The sequence below is a fragment of the Aquarana catesbeiana genome, linkage group LG07 (genome assembly GCF_042186555.1).
Source record: "Aquarana catesbeiana isolate 2022-GZ linkage group LG07, ASM4218655v1, whole genome shotgun sequence".
Classification (NCBI taxonomy): domain Eukaryota; kingdom Metazoa; phylum Chordata; class Amphibia; order Anura; family Ranidae; genus Aquarana; species Aquarana catesbeiana.
The window spans coordinates 314811971-314830308 of NC_133330.1; the positions used below are offsets into that span (position 1 = coordinate 314811971).

General features: G+C 44.9%; 1 protein-coding gene across 1 annotated transcript in view; it reads right to left on the reverse strand.

Annotated features, from left to right (window-relative positions):
• ST6GALNAC5 (ST6 N-acetylgalactosaminide alpha-2,6-sialyltransferase 5) overlaps positions 1–14699 on the reverse strand; it is a 253222-nt gene extending 238523 nt beyond the window's left edge. The window contains exons 1-2 of the mRNA XM_073593715.1: positions 14381–14699; positions 11553–11753 (exon numbers count right to left, since the gene is read on the reverse strand). Of these exons, the coding sequence (XP_073449816.1) occupies positions 11553–11753; positions 14381–14395 (216 nt within the window). The 5' untranslated portion in view covers positions 14396–14699. The remainder of the gene's footprint in view (positions 1–11552; positions 11754–14380) is intronic.
• Positions 14700–18338: the final 3639 nt, after the last annotated feature.

The window sequence follows — 18338 nt, forward strand, 5'->3', positions numbered from 1 at the left end:
TGACAGATGCTCCCTATCAGACAGAGGACATCTAGGGGCAGAAAGAAAAACTGCAGGGGAAATCTCTGGATTGAAAGTGAATATCACAGCAAAAGCTGGCTGTATTTATCATTTTATAGACTAAGTTCACTTTAGGAGAGCTTTAGTATCCTTTCAACGCTATACTGTGATGGATGCACAGGTAAAAAGATAATTTTTATAAATTGTTAGCATAACTTTGACATAAGAATAACGAGGGCACAAATGAGCACAAGAGTGATTTTCTTCATAGGTTTTATAATTGCTAAAAATTTCATTGACATTGCATTCATTAAAGTGATTGTAAAGTGTAGTTTTTTTTCCAATAAAAAATATGTTATACTTACCTCCTCTATGTAAGGGTTTTTCACAGAGTGGCCCCGATCCTCTTCTTCTGGGGTCCCCAAAACGCTCCTGGCTCCTCCTCTTCTCAAGTGCCCCCACGGAAAGCCGCTTTCCATGGGGGCACTCGTGCGGGTGCGTCCATTGAAACAGACAGCAGGACTAGGCCCCGCCCCCACGGCTCCTGTGTAAGTGGATTAGATTGACAGCAGCAGGAACCAATGGGCTCCCGCTGCTATCAATCTATCCATTGAGGACCCAAGACAGTGGCTGGAGCTGCTGTGCTCGTCCCCGTCGCTGGAACGATCGGGCTCAGGTAAGAAAAATGGGGTGGGGGGGGGGGGGGGGGGTGCTGCAGGACAAAAGGTTTTTCACCTTAACGCATAGAATGCATTGAGGTGAAAAACCATGAGGGTTTACAACCCCTTTAATGTGATAATTTGATGCTTGCTCAGTGAACGCAAATGTCATCCAGATCATCCATCATCATTGTTGTAACCTAGGGATCCAATTTTCTTTCTTTTATCTTTTTTTTTAATTTAGTGGTAGGCGACACAATGAAATGGTAAAATGGTAACTTCACAGAACATACTGTATGCTCAATACAGAATAGCATTTGCACTATCAGTGTATGGGTGCATCCTGCCAGAAGATGAAGCCAAAAGTAGGCAGAAAGCCCAAGCAATCAGGTAATGGGTATATGGAGGTCCAGGGACCCTTTTGCGCAGGTTGTGTATTCGCCCGTCCTGCAGTGGGGAGGAGTCCCTTTGATCTCTTGGGGAAGTTCACCAGAACATGGGGGAAGTCTGATGCGAGGTGTCCAACTACGGTCAGGGCAAATCAAGTTTTCATGAGTTAAAATGAGAGAAAGGAAGTCAGAGGTAAGAAAAAAATGGAGGGTGGGGGGTTTGATGAGGGGAATGAAAGGGAAGAGGGGGGGTTATATGGGAGGAAGAGTTCTACCCAAGGAGTGAGGAACATCAGTGCACATCACGCAATATGGTCAGCCACAGAGCTAAAGCTATGCATGTTGGAGGTATTCATATTCTGAGAAGCAGAAAAGGTCCCAATAAAACCACCTCACCTGGTCGTATGTTCCTCTGATTTATCTCGAATGGTAGCAGTCAGGTCTTCCATTTGTTCGATATCATTAACCTTGCGAACCATTGGGCTACCTTAGGGGCAGACTGTGGTTTCCACTGGCTCCGTATGTATGCCAGGGATCCATTTTTCTTTTTCGGAGAGAATATTTTTTAATTAATTTTTTTGGATATACACATAAAGTATATCTACATGCCTCGGGGCAGTGCAGTGGCTCAGTAGAGAGCACTTCTGCTTTGCAGTACTGGGGTACACGCGGTCACCTAGTTACAAACATCCGACTTTACAAACGACTCCTACTTACAAACAGAGGGAGACAACAGGAAATGAGAGGAAATCTACCCCTAGGAAGGGAAATTCACTCCTGTAAGAGTTATTATGGGAAAAATGTACCTCCACTGATGCTTTATCACCAAGGCTATCTGGCTATCACCAACCCAACATTTTAAAAAGTCCAATTGTCATTGGGACAGAAAGTGAGGTGCAATTTTCTGAACTGGGGCACAGACAGCAAAACAAACATTACAGGGGTGATAACCCTTCCCTATGCTATCCAAAAAGCTTCAAAAATCATTTTTTTTGGCTGGAGCTACACTTAAAAAATGTACCTGTTCCGACTTACAAACAGATTCAACGTAAGAAAAATTCTACAGACCCTATCATGTTTGTAACCCGGGGACAGCCTGTAATCAGTTCAGATCCCACCCAAAACACCGTCTTCATGGAGTTTGCATATTCTCCCTGTACTTGCATGGGTTTTATCCAAAGACATGCTGGCTGGATAATTGGCTCCTGTCTAATGCCCTGTACATGTGTGATAGGACCTTGTTGTCGGAAATTCCGACCGTGTGTGGGCTCCATCACACATTTTCCATCGGAATTTCCGACACACATATAAAATTTTCCGACAACAAAATCCGTTGTCGGAAATTCCGATCGCGTGTACACAAATCCGACGCACAAAGTGATACGCATGCTCAGAATAAATTAAGAGATGAAAGCTATTGGCTACTGCCCCATTTATAGTCCCGACATACGTGTTTTACGTCACCGCGTGTATGCAAGACAAGTTTGAGCCAACATCCGTCGAAAAAAATTCCATGGATTTTGTGGTCGGAACATCCGATCAATGTCCGAACGTGTGTACGGGGCATTAGTGTATCTTATGCCCTGTACACACGATCAGACATTGATCGGACATTCCGACAACAAAATCCATGGATAGCTTTTGTCTCTTAATTTATTCTGAGCATGCATGGCACTTTGTGCGTCGGATTTGTGTACACACGATCGGAATTTCCGACAACGGATTTTGTTGTCGGAAAATTTTATAGCAAGCTCTCAAACTTTGTGTGTCAGAAATTCCAAAGGAAAATGTGTGATGGAGCCCACACACGGTCGGAATTTCCGACAACAAGGTCCTATCACACATTTTCCGTAGAAAATCCGACTGTGTGTACAGGGCATTAGTGTGAGATTAGATTGTAAGCTCCATGGAGCAGGGGGCTGATGTGAATGTATAATATATGTAAAGCACTGCATAAATTGAGACCAATATATATATATATTATATACACACACACGTATGTGTATTTATTTATGCAATTTTTTCTATGAGGTAGTAAAAGTATGTTAGATAGTGACCTTAGATTGTAAGCTCCTTGGGACAGCAACATGAATGCACTGTGTAGTTTGCCAGTTCTATATAAATAATTGGTAACTCTCCCTAAAAAACGGGAAGTTCAAATAAAAAAAAAACGTTTGGATTTGCCGTTAAGGATTACATATACATTGATTTCTCTGGAAGGGATGAAGTGACCCCCCCCCCCCCCCCACCTGCAGCCCATCTCGAGAAGTAGAACTACATGTTCCAGCATGCTTTGCCCCCCAGAGTACTCAGGGGCTCTCTTGGGCGCAGGTTGAGTCTTTTCTAGAAGGCCGGGTCCGGCCACGCAATCTGCAGACTCCTCCATTCTATTCATAAAAGTGCTGCTGGAAGCGTCTTTATCTCCCATCAGCTTAATGTTCCAAATCACAACATCATTTCCCGTTCGGGAAGCAGTCCAGTTATGAAGTAAATAACAATTCTCAGTAACAAAGCAAAAAATAGGAGCGCTCAGATGTCGCACAAATGTTTTCATTAGACACCCACTGATAAACTTGAACCGGCGTCTCTGCGTCGCATCCTGGGCGATGTGGTATGTTGCGCTCGCGCTGACCCCAAACCCATATTAATAAAATATTAAGGGATTTTTTTTTTTTTTTTGGTATAGAGTCAGAGTATTCCGCAGAGCTTTACCATGTATGCTGATCATATCACATTGTTGACAATTTACAATCCAATGTCCCTGCCGCACCCATGCGAACAATTAAAAGGCCAATTTGGTTGAATGACGATTTTTATATTGTGAAAGGAAACTCACAGTAAAGCTACATTCACATGGCTGAACAGCAGCGGACTGGAGCAGCTGCTGGCTGGTTGAAAACTTTGCCTGTACACACTGTGATTTGCCACCTTTTGCCGATGCACATATGTGTTACACAGGCAGCAGGTTAAATATTATCCATTGTGCAGTGTCGTTGGTATACCAGACAAATTCTCCTGTTTCTTGGATCAATATGTATGTGCAAACAGATTTTTTTTCACACCTGAAGCCCCAGTTCAGAAAAATCTGAAAAAGGTGGACTTACGCAGGACCCCCTTCTCCCTCCACTCCGGTCCCGCTGACCTGGACCGCGGCAATCTCCCGTTCTAAGCCCCGGTATATCCATGTCAGGAGTCAGGGGCTTATGTAATGCACTCCAAACAGGGTTTTGGAGTGCATTACGTACAGAGTGCAGGGTTCTGGGATGAGCTGCCTACAGGGTGCAGGGTTCTGGGATGAGCTGCCTACAGAGTGCAGAGTTCTGGGATGAGCTACATATAGAGTGCGGCCTCACCAGTTCCCATCAAATGCAGCCTACCAGTGCCCACCAAATGCAGCCTACCAGCGCCCATCAAATGCAGCCCCATCAGTGCCCATCAAATGCAGGCCCATCAGTGCCCATCAAATGCAGGCCCATCAGTGTCCATCAAATGCAGCCCCTTCAGTGCCCATCAATGCAGCATACCAGTGCCCGCCAAATGCAGTCTCATCAGTGCCCATCAAATGCAGCCTCATCAGCGCCCATCAAATGCATACTTTCAGTGCCCACCAAATGCAGCCTTCCTGTGCCCGCCAAATGCAGGACCATCAATGCCCATAAATTGCAGGACCATCAGTGCCCATCAAATACAGCCTATCCGTGCCCACCAATGCAGCCTACCAGTGGCCATCAATACCGCCTACCAGTGCCCATCAATGCCACCTACCTGTGCCCATCAATGCTGCCTACCAGTGCCCATCAATCCTGCCTACCTGTGCCCATCAATTCTGCCTACCTGTGCACAACAATGCTGCCTACCTGTGCACAACAATGCTGCCTACCAGTGCCCACCAATGCACCCTACCAGTGCCCACCAATGCCGCCTACCAGTGCCCACCAATGCTGCCTACCAGTGATCACAAATGCCTCCTACCAGTGCCCCTCAATGCCGCCTACCTGTGCCCACATGGATGATCACACACAGTAGCGATCTCCCCCACTATCATGCAGCTTTGCCAGTGCTCATCAATGCTGCCTACCTGTGCCCATCAATGCTGCCTACCAGTGCCCATCAATCCTGCCTACCTGTGCCCATCAATGCCACCTACCTGTGCCCATCAATGCCGCCTACCTGTGCCCATCAATGCCGCCTACCAGTGCCCACCAATCCTGCCTACCTGTGCCCATCAATGCTGCCTACCTGTGCACAACATCACTGCCTACCTGTGCCCACCAATGCACCCTACCAGTGCCCACCAATGCCTCCTACCAGTGCCCACCAATGCACCCTACCAGTGCCCACCAATGCCTCCTACCAGTGCCCACCAATGCCGCCTACCTGTGCCCATCAATGCTGCCTACCAGTGCCCATCAATGCTGCCTACCAGTGCCCATCAATGCTGCCTACCTGTGCCCATCAATGCTGCCTACCTGTGCCCATCAATGCTGCCTACTAGGGCCCAACAATGCTGCTTACCAGTGCCCATAAATACCTCCTACCAGTGCCCATCAATGCTGCCTACCTGTGCCTATCAATGCTGCCTATCTGTGCCCATCAATGCTGCCCACCAGTGCCCATCCAATGCTGCCTACCTGTGCCCATCAATGCTGCCTACCTGTGCACAACAATGCTGCCTACCAATGCCCACCAATGCCTCCTACCCCAGTTGCCCACCAATGCCTCCTACATGTGCCCAGCAATGCAGCCTACCTGTGCCCATCAATGCCACCTACCTGTGCCCATCAATGCCGCCTACCTGTGCCCATCAATGCCACCTACCTGTGCCCATCAATGCCACCTACATGTGCCCATCAATGCTGCCTACCTGTGCCCATCAATGCTGCCTACCTGTGCCCATCAATGCTAGCTACCAGTGCCCACCAATGCAGCCTACCAGTGACCAAAAATGCCTCCTACCAGTTCCCCTCAATGCCGCCTACCTGTGCCCACATGGATGATCACACACAGTAGCGATCTCCCCCACTATCATGCAGCTTTGATCTAAATTGCTCGGCGGCGCTGTATTAGGCTGGGTTCACACTGCTGCGGTGGCAGACATCGCATGTGATTCGCAGCGCACTGCTGTTCACATCACATGCGATGTCTGTGCTGTGCGATATCAGCCATACAGATAGTATGGCTGATATCGCACCGCATTCGGTCCAAACTCGCACAGGACCCTTTTTTTTGTTCGGACCAAAATCGGATCGCATGGGTGTTCACACCTATGCGATCCGAAAATGTCCGAATTGTCAGTTCGCATTGCGATATGCAGGCTGAACTGGGGGTGTCATTAACATTGTATGACACTCCCCAGCAGTTCGCATATGGCAGTGTGAACCCAGCCTTAAGGTCCAATTTCCCGGCATTGGATCAGTGTGACATCTGTCATAGGAGCCGTCAGCCTAGGAGGCAGGACCTTAATACAGCTCCGCTGAGCAATTCAGAGCAAAGCTACGTGATAGTGAGGGAGATCCTAGAGAGGAGAGCAGCAGGGAAGGAGAGAAGGAGGGAGGGAGAGGAGGACTCTGAGGCATGTTAACTTCTGCGTCCATGATCGGTCCCGCTGCAGCCGCAGTTCAATGCCGTCACAGGGCTGGGAAATTTCCCAGTAGCCTTGGCTGAAAACAATTATGCAGGACATACCTCCTTCACAGCGGGATCGCGGGACAAGGTTGCAGATGCGGGAATGTCCCGCCCAATCCGGGACTGTTGGGAGATATGAGTTACATTGCAAGCAGTCCTTACATCAGCTGAGTGAGTTGCCAGTTGTCTTATGGTATTTCACTTCCCTTGTTTACTGCACTTAGATTGGCGCCCTCTTGCTATCTTCCCAGTCACTACAGGTGTCTCTCCTGCCAGGGCTCCTACACTGCCAGCTCACTGATGCCCTATCTGGATAAGATCTTTGTGACTCTGATGATAAGTATTTTATACTCATTCTCATGTGAGTTGCCAATTGTCATTGTTTTTAACAAATTGTGTGAGACCCACTACACTTAGTCCGAGCACTCTACTGTGTTTGCTTGCTATATAGAATTCTTCCGTCTCTTAGAGGTGCTGTGTGAATAGTGAAGAATTTATGACACTGTGAAACTGACAGCCTAAGGACTCATTCATTTTTCTGTCCCAACCAACCGAGTCCTCCCTTTCCCAACTATGCTTCTTGCATCATTTTACCCACATTGTTATGGAGGGAACATGAAGAAGAAGGTTTATCTAAGGACTAAACTAATTAGCCCCAACATACAGGGAAGCTGGATTATATTGTTAAACAACGTAAAAATATCAAATTGAAATGACATTGAATTGACACTGGATGTCAGCATGCATATTGAAATTCAGTGTAATAGTAATGGATAAATGATAGTTGTGTAATGCTTGTGAATTGACACTTGGTGGTTGATTTACTAAAACTGGAGAGTGCAAATCTGGTGCAGCTGTGCATGGTAGTCAATCAGCTTCTAACTTCAGCTTGTTCAATTAAGCTTTGACAAAAAAAAACCCTGCAAGCTAGATTTTGCCCTCTCCAGTCTTAGTAAATCAACCCCTTGTGGTCTATTTATAAAATCAGGAGTAAGGCCTGAAAAGTTCAGAATGTGTGTATTTTTTATGATCATTATCTCCATCTAGTGGCCATAATGCAGCATTTTCCTAATATATTGCAATCAAGAAAATACTGCATTATGGCCACTAGATTGAGCTGACCATCATAAGAAAAGCATGTATTAGACACATTATGGGGATTATTCACAATGACTAGTATTCACACAGCAATTATTTTTAATAAATAGATCAGATAATGTGGAAAATGTTACCAACCCCTGTTCTAACCCCTTACCACTCTATCAAAGCACTTTTGACTCTAGATACAATTTAGCAGTAAAGAAGTACTGTTAAAGTAACACAATACTTGTCCTGCTGCCAATCCAAACTTCACTCTCAAGAGCTTCTGATGTCTGGGGAATCTTCTGCCCCCCCCCGAACTCAGTGGTTCCTCCCACTGGCCTCTATCTATCTACAGGGCACAGTAATGATGTAAGGGCTGGTGGAAGGACTCACAGCCCTCAGCGGGTAACCAAGCATCTAACACACCCAGAAGTGTGTCAGGTGAAGAAAATTATTTGACAGCAGTAGTGAGTGAGTCTGGCAGCATAAGCAGTGGACATGTAAGTGTTAAAGTGTATTCCAGGGCAAAGTTAAAGAAATATGCAGAACATCTCTGCAATACATGCACAAATCTCCTTGCTTCCATTCATTTGGGAGTCAGGACACAGACACAGTCCTCCGCCTCCGCTGTGCCTCTGACACTATGTGCGAACGGCGTGGTGGCTGCCGGCTGATGCCGAGATTTAGTTGCTTGCTGCAGAGAGAACAGATGAGGAACACCAGTGGCCGGGCGCCCTAGGCGGCCGCCTAGTTTGCCTATTGATAGCACCCACCCTGTATTCAGCCCCCCTGAGTCAATACTTTGTAGAATTACCTTTCACTGCAATTACAGCTGCAAGTCTTTTTGGGGATGTCTCTACCAGCTCTGCAGCCATGCACCATTAGGGGGCGAGCTCAAAGAACCTGGAGGGGACAGCTGGCTTCTTGATGACATCAGAAGAGAAGGCGGTGAAGCGGGACTCGGCATGCTGTGACAGCGTGGCGGCTTACACTGGACAACATTGGATTCACTAGACATGCAAGTATGTTGTTGGAGGACAACAGGAAAATGGGAACGTAAAAAAAAGAACATAAAGGGGGGGGGGGGATTCCTTATTAACCACTTCAGCCCCGTAAGAATTGGCTGCTCAATGACCAGGTCATTTTTTGAGATACGGCACTGTGTCGATTTAACTGACAATTGCGCGGTCGTGTGACGTGCTACCCAAACAAAATTGACGTCCTTTTTTTGATCACCTCTGTGGTTTTTATTTTTTGCGCTATAAACAAAAAAAAGAGCGTCAATTTTTAAAAAAACACAATATTTTGTACTTTTTGCTGTAATAAATAGCCCCAATTTAAAAAAAAAAAAACAACTAATTTTTTCGTCAGTTTAGGCCGATATGTATTCTTCTACATATTTTTGGTAATAAAAATTGCAAAAAGCATATATTGTTTTGCGCAAAAGTTATAGCGTCTACAAAATAAGGGATAGATTTATGGCATTTTTATTATTTTTTTTTTTTTTTTACTAGTAATGGCGGCGATCTGCGATTTTTATCAAGACAACGACATTATGGCGGACACATCGGACACTTCTGACACATTTTTGAGTCGATTGACAATTATACAGCGATCAGTGCTATAAAAATGCACTGATTACTGTATAAATGTCACTGGCAGGGAAGGGGTTAACATTAGGGGGCGATCAAGGGGTTAACTGTGTTCCCTATGTGTGTGTTCTAATTGTGGGGGATGGGACTGACTATAGGAGATTGGAGATCGTGGTTCCCAGCTCGTAGGAACTCACAATCTCTCTCTCTCTCTCCTCTCCTCACAGAACTGGGATGTGTGTGTTTATACACACATGTCCCTGTTCTGCCTCTCGTGCCCGTGATAGCTCGTGGCCGGCGGTCATCGCGAGCGCCGGTCACGAGCATTGGCACCCCTGATGTGCAACGGGTGCGCGCACGCCTGCTTTCCCGCTTAAAGGGACTGACGTATAGCTACGATGGTTCGCGAGATCGTGCTGACCTGCCGCAGTATAATGACGCCGGCTGGTCGGCAAGTGGTTAAAATTGTACTAAATGATATCCTTATTTTCCAAAAATGATTCATACACATCCACTACTTAAAGGTTACTTACAAGGTTTAGGAGTGTGTCTATGGGAATGTTTGACCATTCTTCCAGAAGAGCATTTGTGAGGTCAGGCACTAATTCTTTCCAAAGGTGTGCTATCGGGGTGAGGTCAGGACTCTGTGCATGTCTCCACCCAAAACTCGCTCATCCATGTCTTTATGGACCTCCCTTTGTACACTTGTGTGCAGTCATGTTGGAACAAAAAGGGGCCATCCCCAAACTGTTCCAACAAAGTTGGGAGCATAAAATTGTCCAAAATGTCTTGGTATACTGACACCTTAAGAGTTCCCTTCACTGGAACTAAGGGGCCAAGCCCAACTCCTGAAAAATGACTCCACACTATAATCGCCCCTCCGCCAAATGATTTGGACCAGTGCACAAAGCAAGGTCCATAAAGACATAGATGAGCGAGTTTGGGGTGGAGGAACTTGACTGTCCTGCACAAAGTCCTGACCTCAACCCGATAGAACATTTTTGGGATGAATTAGATCGGAGACTGCAAGCCAGGCATCCTTGTCCAACATCAGTGCCTGACCTCACAAATGCACTTCTGGAAGAATGGTCGAACATTCCCATAGACACACTCCTAAACCTTGTGGACAGCCTTCCCAGAAGAGTTGAAGCTGTTATAGCTGCAAAGGGTGGGCCAACTCAATATTGAACCCTACGGCGTAAGACTGGGATACCATTAAAGTTTATGTGCGTGGAAAGGCAGGCGTCCCAATATTTTTTGGTAATATAGTGTATCTTGTTTTACAGCACTTTTTTTTTTTTTTTTTTCCATACATAAAATAGATACAATCTTCACATTTATAAAAAAAAAACAAAAAAACAACAAGTTATCATATTGCTTTACTTAGCCACCCATTGCAATAATTTTTTTTTTGCTGCATCCAGAACTCAGTCCCGTACAAAGCACTAATCCAATTTCCTTTTTCTGCCTGCAAACTGTTGCGCACAGCCGTCGATAATTCAAGAAAGTAGAGCGATGTTACAATATGCACAACCTCCGCTTTTATGCCGAATCAAATATTACCTCTGATGTTTCAAAAAAAAAAAAAAAAATAGCGAAAGTCGACATTTGCATTTCTTCCCATAATTCCCCTGGCCTTGCTACAAAAAGCTGTCAAACTCAGACACAAGTGTGGGTGGTCCCTGAGGGTCAGCGGAGAGGGAGGTGGAGTGTGGGGAGATCAAATAATTGCAGGCAGAATAATGTGACATTGCTTGGGAAGAACCCTTCCTTTTTTTTTTTTTCTCATCTGTCTGGGAGATTAAGCTGCTCCGGTGATGCTGAGATTTAATGCAGTATTTGCCTCCCAGTTAAAAGGCCAATGGCTTTCGTAAACAGCGTATCCTGATGCATCCCCCCCCCTCAGTGCAGACACATCAGGGCTGGTCCGGTGACATGTGTTAGTTGTGATAAGCGGAGGGTATTACCAGCTAGAACCTGCAGCTGATCTCTCAGCATGTGTACAAGTTTTCTCAGCACGTCAAAAAAAAAAAAAAAAAAATGAAATCGATGTTGTTATACAGACAATGCATCGCCCCCCCCCCCCCCTTCTTCCCCCCATCTGCTCAAAAGTGCCAGTGAGGACCATTAATCACCACGAGAGCCGTACATAAGATGCCATCTGGCAGACCGCCAGCCGAGGATAACTCTATCTCCCAGCCTACCTTGTGGTCCAAGACGCTGATGTAGCCCTCCAGGATGGGGATGGGGGGGTCCTCCTTGGCGCTGGTCTTGCCCTCACTCCGGACTGTTGCTGCAGATGGAGGCTGCGAGCTTTGTACCTTCATGGTCCTCATATTGCTGTACATGATCACCAGACTGGTACACATGGTGCTAAGAGCGAGCAACACTGCCAACCCATGGCGCTGTAGACAGAGAAGGGGGGACACAGTCACCATCCATCAAAGAGCCGGTAGCAAAGTACCTTTACCCACAGCCTATATACATTATATCATGCAGTGTCCAACGTTGTTCCTGAAATTTCATTTACGCCCAGCGTGCGTTTGTTTGAGATCCATCATTTTGCCCCCAGCCCCCCCCCCTTTATAGACAAACATTTTAAGTCCATTGTGTCTGGGATGCATGGCCAGATATTTGTAAGCGAATTAATTGTCAGTATCTGGAAGAGTTTCAACCGGTTCAGGCATTGCTTGCGATAATTGGGCCAAGAAGGGGTTAAATACAGAGCCAAAAAATAGGGACTTCCGAGTATCGGAAGGATTCTCCGTCACACGCAGAGGTCTTAGTGGGCGGCTAAAAGGAGATCTCCATGGTCGCCCACGGCAAAAAGGTGGTTGCCTCTGTGCCACATCAGGACATCTGGCGATTTGGGGAATAGGATTGTGGCGGGTTGGGGGTTGAAGACCTCCTGCCGCTCTTAGTAATGCAGACCATATGAATAATGGTTAATACTCAATGGCAGAACTCATAACTCCAAAGGAAACGACACTCAAAAATAATTGGGGAACACAGCAAAGAAAAAGATTGGTTTGGTCAAAATTAGGGTCAATGTTCCACCAGGAATGATTATTTTGATCGCTTACCCGATTAGGACAATGGATTCTAAAAGATACATTTTTTTTTTCACCAAAACAGTTATTATTGAACTATTGTGATAACCTTTGCATGCATTAGAGATCTTCCTGGATATGCCCACCTGAACCCCTATAGGCTCCAAATGGTGGTACACATGGGGACTTTTAGTTCCACAACAGCTGGAGAGCTATGATTCTGGATGATAATATTCTAGCAAAAGATAACTATGATGGGCAACCTAGAACAAATTCTTCTGCCTTAAAGATTAATTAGACAATGGCAATTAATCGTTATGCTGCGCTGGCCCCAGGTGACCTCAGGTTGGCTGTCCACAAAGCCCCTACTGACTTCTAAGTCATCCCTAGTCATAGGTTATAAGCTGCCATTTGGATACAGTTCTCAGAGCTGCCATAGACAGGCAGATTTATAATGACTAGGAATGATGATAGTGGTCATGTTCCCTTTGCTGAAATTGTCTGCTATTCCTCTCTAACTTGCCCAGAGTACAGACGCAGGGAGTGAAAAGTTTGCTCCCTTTGCTATGGAGTAAAGAGATCAGCTGCTTGAGTTATCCAATATATTGGATAAAATCATTGCCTTTGACAATGGCTATCAGTTCTTGTTAACCCCTGGATAGCAAGCCATGCAGTTGCATTCATCAACATGCGTGACCATCCTTAGATTTGGCAAATGTTAGTTCCCCTGGGAAGTCCCATAATCATGTCAACATCTGGTCCTGAAGCCTGACAATATTACAGCACGCTGAAAGTGATATTCTTATACAAAAATATCCTTTTTTTTTTTTGTTCTATGCATGTATACATTCACTGGATCTTCCAATCAGAGGCAGAAAACACATTTCAGAACCATTATCTAAACATCAATTCCCACCATTAGCCTCCATAACTTTTTTAAAAGAACCTTCTGTTCATGTATTATCATATAGGATTGGTCATCAGTGCTTCATTCACAAAGATAACACAGCAGGATATGGATCCCTATTTTTGACAAAAGTCCAATGAGATTTAAAAATGATGATCAGATGGCAAAAAATAAAGATCCTTATCCTTGTGTTGAAGCTTTGTGAAATGAGCAGTTCGGCAAACGGCAACAAAACGTGTAAAAAGAAAAATGTATAGCCCTAGAGACCAACTTTTCTGTAGACGCCAACAGTTCAAAAACCACCAACACTATCGTATATATATATATATATATATATATATATATATATATATATATATATATATATATACCGTCTACTTTTACAACAAACGACTGCGTTGAAAATCTATGCATCATGTAATTATTACCAAATGTCTATATAGGCATGGTGCCATAAAAATTTCCAAATGGGATGGATGAGTTTATAGGTCAATCAAACATGTGCCTTAATCATTCTGCTCTTCTTCATCTTCATCATCATCATCATCATCATCATCTTCATCCCCTCATCGTTCTGCTCCAAACTTTTCAGGTGAAAGTTAACTATGAAAAAACTGTTAGCTCGTTAACCCGCGACTCCGTGGCACTACAACGCTCAGCATGCACAGGACGCTACAACGTCTAATTCCACTGGCGAAGAAGGTCTTCAACAACAGCTGGGCATGCCTAGCTACAGGCACCCACACCCCCGGCAATGGGTTGGACAAATTAATATAAAATTTGCTAGCCAGCTAGAAAATTTAGGAAATTTTAGGTTACAGGTGCCAAAAAAAAAAAAAGAAAAAGTTATTTCCCAGCTGTCATTTTTTTTTTTCGCTACCTAGCTCCAGGGATTCAGCCAGCTACAAAGTCAGGGGTCCCCCAAATGCACCCTAAGTCCCTACACCAAATTTTGCAAAGTTTGACAATAAGGATGCTAAGCTGCGATCGGCGTGATCGGTGCACTCGCCTCCCTTTCCGCCGACCCCCTCACCCCTGAGCAGGCTTATACCGTTAATTGCAATAATTGACTTACCAGCAGTGTCTTCATCTTGTGCTGTTCAGCAAGGGAAGATCAGACGTCCTCATCAGCTAGGTAGCCCGGCTCCCTCCTATCTGCCTCCGCTGCTTCCATTGTAGACAAGCTCTGACATCTCCTTTAAGAGAAAAAGGGTGGCAGTTGAGTGGGAAGGCAGGGCAGGGAGAGGCAGCACAGGGGGGGGGGGGGGGGGGGAGCAGGGCAGGCAGGGCAGCCTCTTCAGCTTGAGCTGCTGTTGCTGAGATTACAGACAGATTTAAACTGGACCCTCTTGCTCTGTGTCTGATTCTACACAACTGCTGCCAGCTCTGCGTCCGCTGGGTCCTAATGCCGCTCCTTTCACTGATGCAGAACACAAAAGCATCGCTGACGGCTGGTCCAGGAGAAGCTTTTTCTTTTAAAGGGACACAACATTGCTGAATTGAAAACCGCTTTATGGAATAGAGGTTGTAAATGCCCCCCCACAAAAAAATATGGACTCTTAACATCTTAGATATTTATAATAATTTATAATAAAATAATCACCCCCAACCCTCAGCCTTATTTTACTTTTGTGTATAGAGCTGACTCTGTATTGGCAGAAAAAAAAAAAAGATTAGGGGTCACGTCACATTTGCGTTAGCATATTCACGTTAACATGTATGTTTTCATGCATTGAGGCATGCTAAGTTAAAATGCACCATTAATTTTAATGGGCTGCCAACCCATTTCAGTGCATGAAAAATGCTACTATTTTTTTTTTCAATGTTACGCACCACAGAGCACAGATGGTTCACCTGTGTTTTGCCAAGACGCATGGTGCGCTGACTATATGCTTTGGAGTGCTATGCTAAATGAAAGGCACCACCCTAGGTTCATACCACTGTGTGTAGGGACACACGTGCAAAATCACACACTATCCTGACACGCACAGAAACGCGTTGCGCGATAGCAGACGCACGGCAGTGCCATTAATCGTTAGTGGCACCCCCACACGTCTGCTAACGTGCATGTTTTCGCACACACCAAACGGCATGGTGCTGCACTACTGTGCAATCCGGTGCCGCGTGTTTTTGGAAAAAGTTTCTGGGACTTGTTTTCTACGTTTCTCATGCATTGAGTTGCCTTATGTCGCGTACAAACGGACGGACTTTTCGACCGGACTGGTCCGACGGGACGAATCCGTCAGACAATCCGACCGTGTGTGGGCTTCATCGGAACCTGCAGCAGACTTTTTCGGCACAAATCTTTCCGTCGGACTCGAGTCCGGTCGAAAAATCCGTTTGTCTGTATGCTACTAAAACCGAGGCTAGGGCAGCTATTGGCTACTGGCTATCAACTTCCTTATTTTAGTCCGGTGTACGTCATCACGTACGAATCCATCGGACTTTGGTGTGATCGTGTGTAGGCAAGTCCGTTCGTTCGAAAGTCCGTCGGAAGTCCGTCAAAAGTCCGTCGGAAAGACCGTCAGACCTTTGATACTGAAAAGTCCGCCCCGTGTGTACATGGCATTACATGCGATTGTGAGGGAACATGCAGAAAACTTGTGTGCTCAGTCCCGCCTGTATGATGGGAACCTAGCCTTAAAGTATAATATATAAATATATACAGATCCTGGTCCCTTAAAGCAGATTACACAGCACAGTGCTTGTGCTGTGTAATCTGCCCCCCTCTAAACTGTAAAAAAAAAAAACTCCCTGAACCTGGCACTTCCTGTATCCCCTCTCTATACTGACCACCAAAATCAGGGCTGCTCAACCCTGACCACCGTGGTCAGAGTACGTCCCTGCATCATACGCTGCTGTCCCCTCTGCTCCCCCCTCACCCCCCTCCTTCCTTCCTGACATCTCCCTCTCTGTGTCGGAGCTGTAAAGCGGCCGCGAGTCATGTGACCGGCCTGAAGACAGCTCGAATTTGGTATTTAGAATGCTTGTTTTTGAAAACGACTTACATAGTGTGCTATGCCAGCCTCTAATAGAGGGGCTGGCATAGCCTTATATAAATAGGTTAACAAACCCTTTAAAGTGTTACTAAACCCACAACAGTAAAATCAGTCTGTATATGCAGTAAAGCATGCTTGTTATACTCACTGTGGAATCTAAGGGGTTAATCCTCTGCATTGAGTAAAAAGGCTGTTTGATACTGTCTTCTCTAATCCTCCCCTTCTTTCACTGACTGCAGACCATATCCGGGTAAGACAGAGCCTTTGGAGTCAGGCTGCACATGTTCAGGTTGGTGTGTATTGCTAGAGAGTTTTCTCCTTTTTTTTTCTTGGGAGGGTGCATGTGATCAGCACAGGGCCAATCAGCACTGTCCAGACAGAGGGTCAGGGGTCCTGGATCCTGATAGGACAGCTCAGTGCAGTGTGAAAACTCCTCCTACAAGCTTTACCAGCAACTGATAGAAGTCACAGGACTGCTATATACTGCTGATGAGAAAGGGTATTTAGCAGTCAGTTTATATTTACTAAAATAATTGCATTTCCATGTTCTGTGTACTGTGGGAGACCAGATATAGTGAATGCAGACTACTGGGTTTAGTAACACTTTAAAGAAGAACTATACTCACTCCAACAACCTTTTTTTATATTAAAGTGGATGTAAACCCGATTCATGAAATTTGACCTAGGCACATATATCTGTAGTGTTTACTTATCGCTCTCCAGAGCCCTAAGTCCCTTGTCTTTCTGCTGCTTTGTTCTTCTGTTTTCAGCATGATAACTTCTGACAAGTTCTCCGACATGGAGATAAAAGCAGCCTGAAGTTTGTGTCAGGGTGGGTGCAATAAATAGATTAGCAGAGAGCTGATCTATTCACAGCACAGCTCTGCAAGTTTCTCTTTTCCTTTGCCCATGTGGAGGGGGGTGTGCCTTTCCTCCAATCAGCTGTCACACAGTGTATGCTAAGGCTCCCCTTCCATTGCTGAGAGAGGAAGTAAAAATTCTAACACAATGTTCACTTTCTAAAGAATATAGCAAGCTGAAGACAGCAGATATACATGTAAAATTTATGTAGGGAGATTTGTTTCATCCCTGTGTATCATCTGAGGCTGTTCACTTCACTGGGTATATGTGAGGGGTTTTATCCACTTTAATTCTCTCACTCCTTCTTACACAAATGCTAAAATGTTTTATTCTTGTTTTTCTTTTTGTTTGGCAAAGCAGCACTTCTGGGTTTCTGGCCTAGTGTGGGCCCAACTGCCTCCTGCGCATTTGACTTTCATGCCAAATTGCCCTACAATGGAATGTGCAAATGTAAAGGGGACTACTTATACTGCATGGGAATTAAAGCCATCTATTTCCATCTATTACCCTTTCATAACTAAGCCTATTTTTGAAATTTGGTGTTTACAAGTTAAAATCCGTATTTTTTGCTAGAAAATTACTTAGAGTTCCCAAACATTATATATATTTTTTTAGCAGAGAATCTAGAGAATAAAATGGCGATTGTTGCAATATTTTTTATCACACGGTATTTGTGCAGCGGTGTTTTAAACGCAAATTTTTGGAAAAGGGACACTTTCATGAATTTTAAAAAATCCAAACAGTAAAGTTACCCCAATTTTTTTGTATAATGTGAAAGATGATGTTACGCCGAGTAAATAGATACCAAACATGTCACCCTTTATAATTGCACGCACTCGTGGAATGGCGACAAACTACAGTACCTATGAATTTCCATAGGCGATGCTTTAAACATTTTTTACGGTTACCAAGTTTGAGTTACAGAGGAGGTCTAGGGCTAGAATTATTGCTCTCGCTCTGACTATCGCGGCGATACCTCACATGTGTGGTTTGAACACTGTTTACATATGCGGGCGCGACTTCCGTATGCGTTTTCTTCGCTGCGCGAGCTCGCGGGGACAGGGGCACTTTAAAAAAAAAAATTTATTTATTTATTTATTTATTTATTTAATTTATTTTTTTACTTTATAAATTGTGTTTAAAAAAAATTTTTTTTTTTTTTTTTTACTTTTA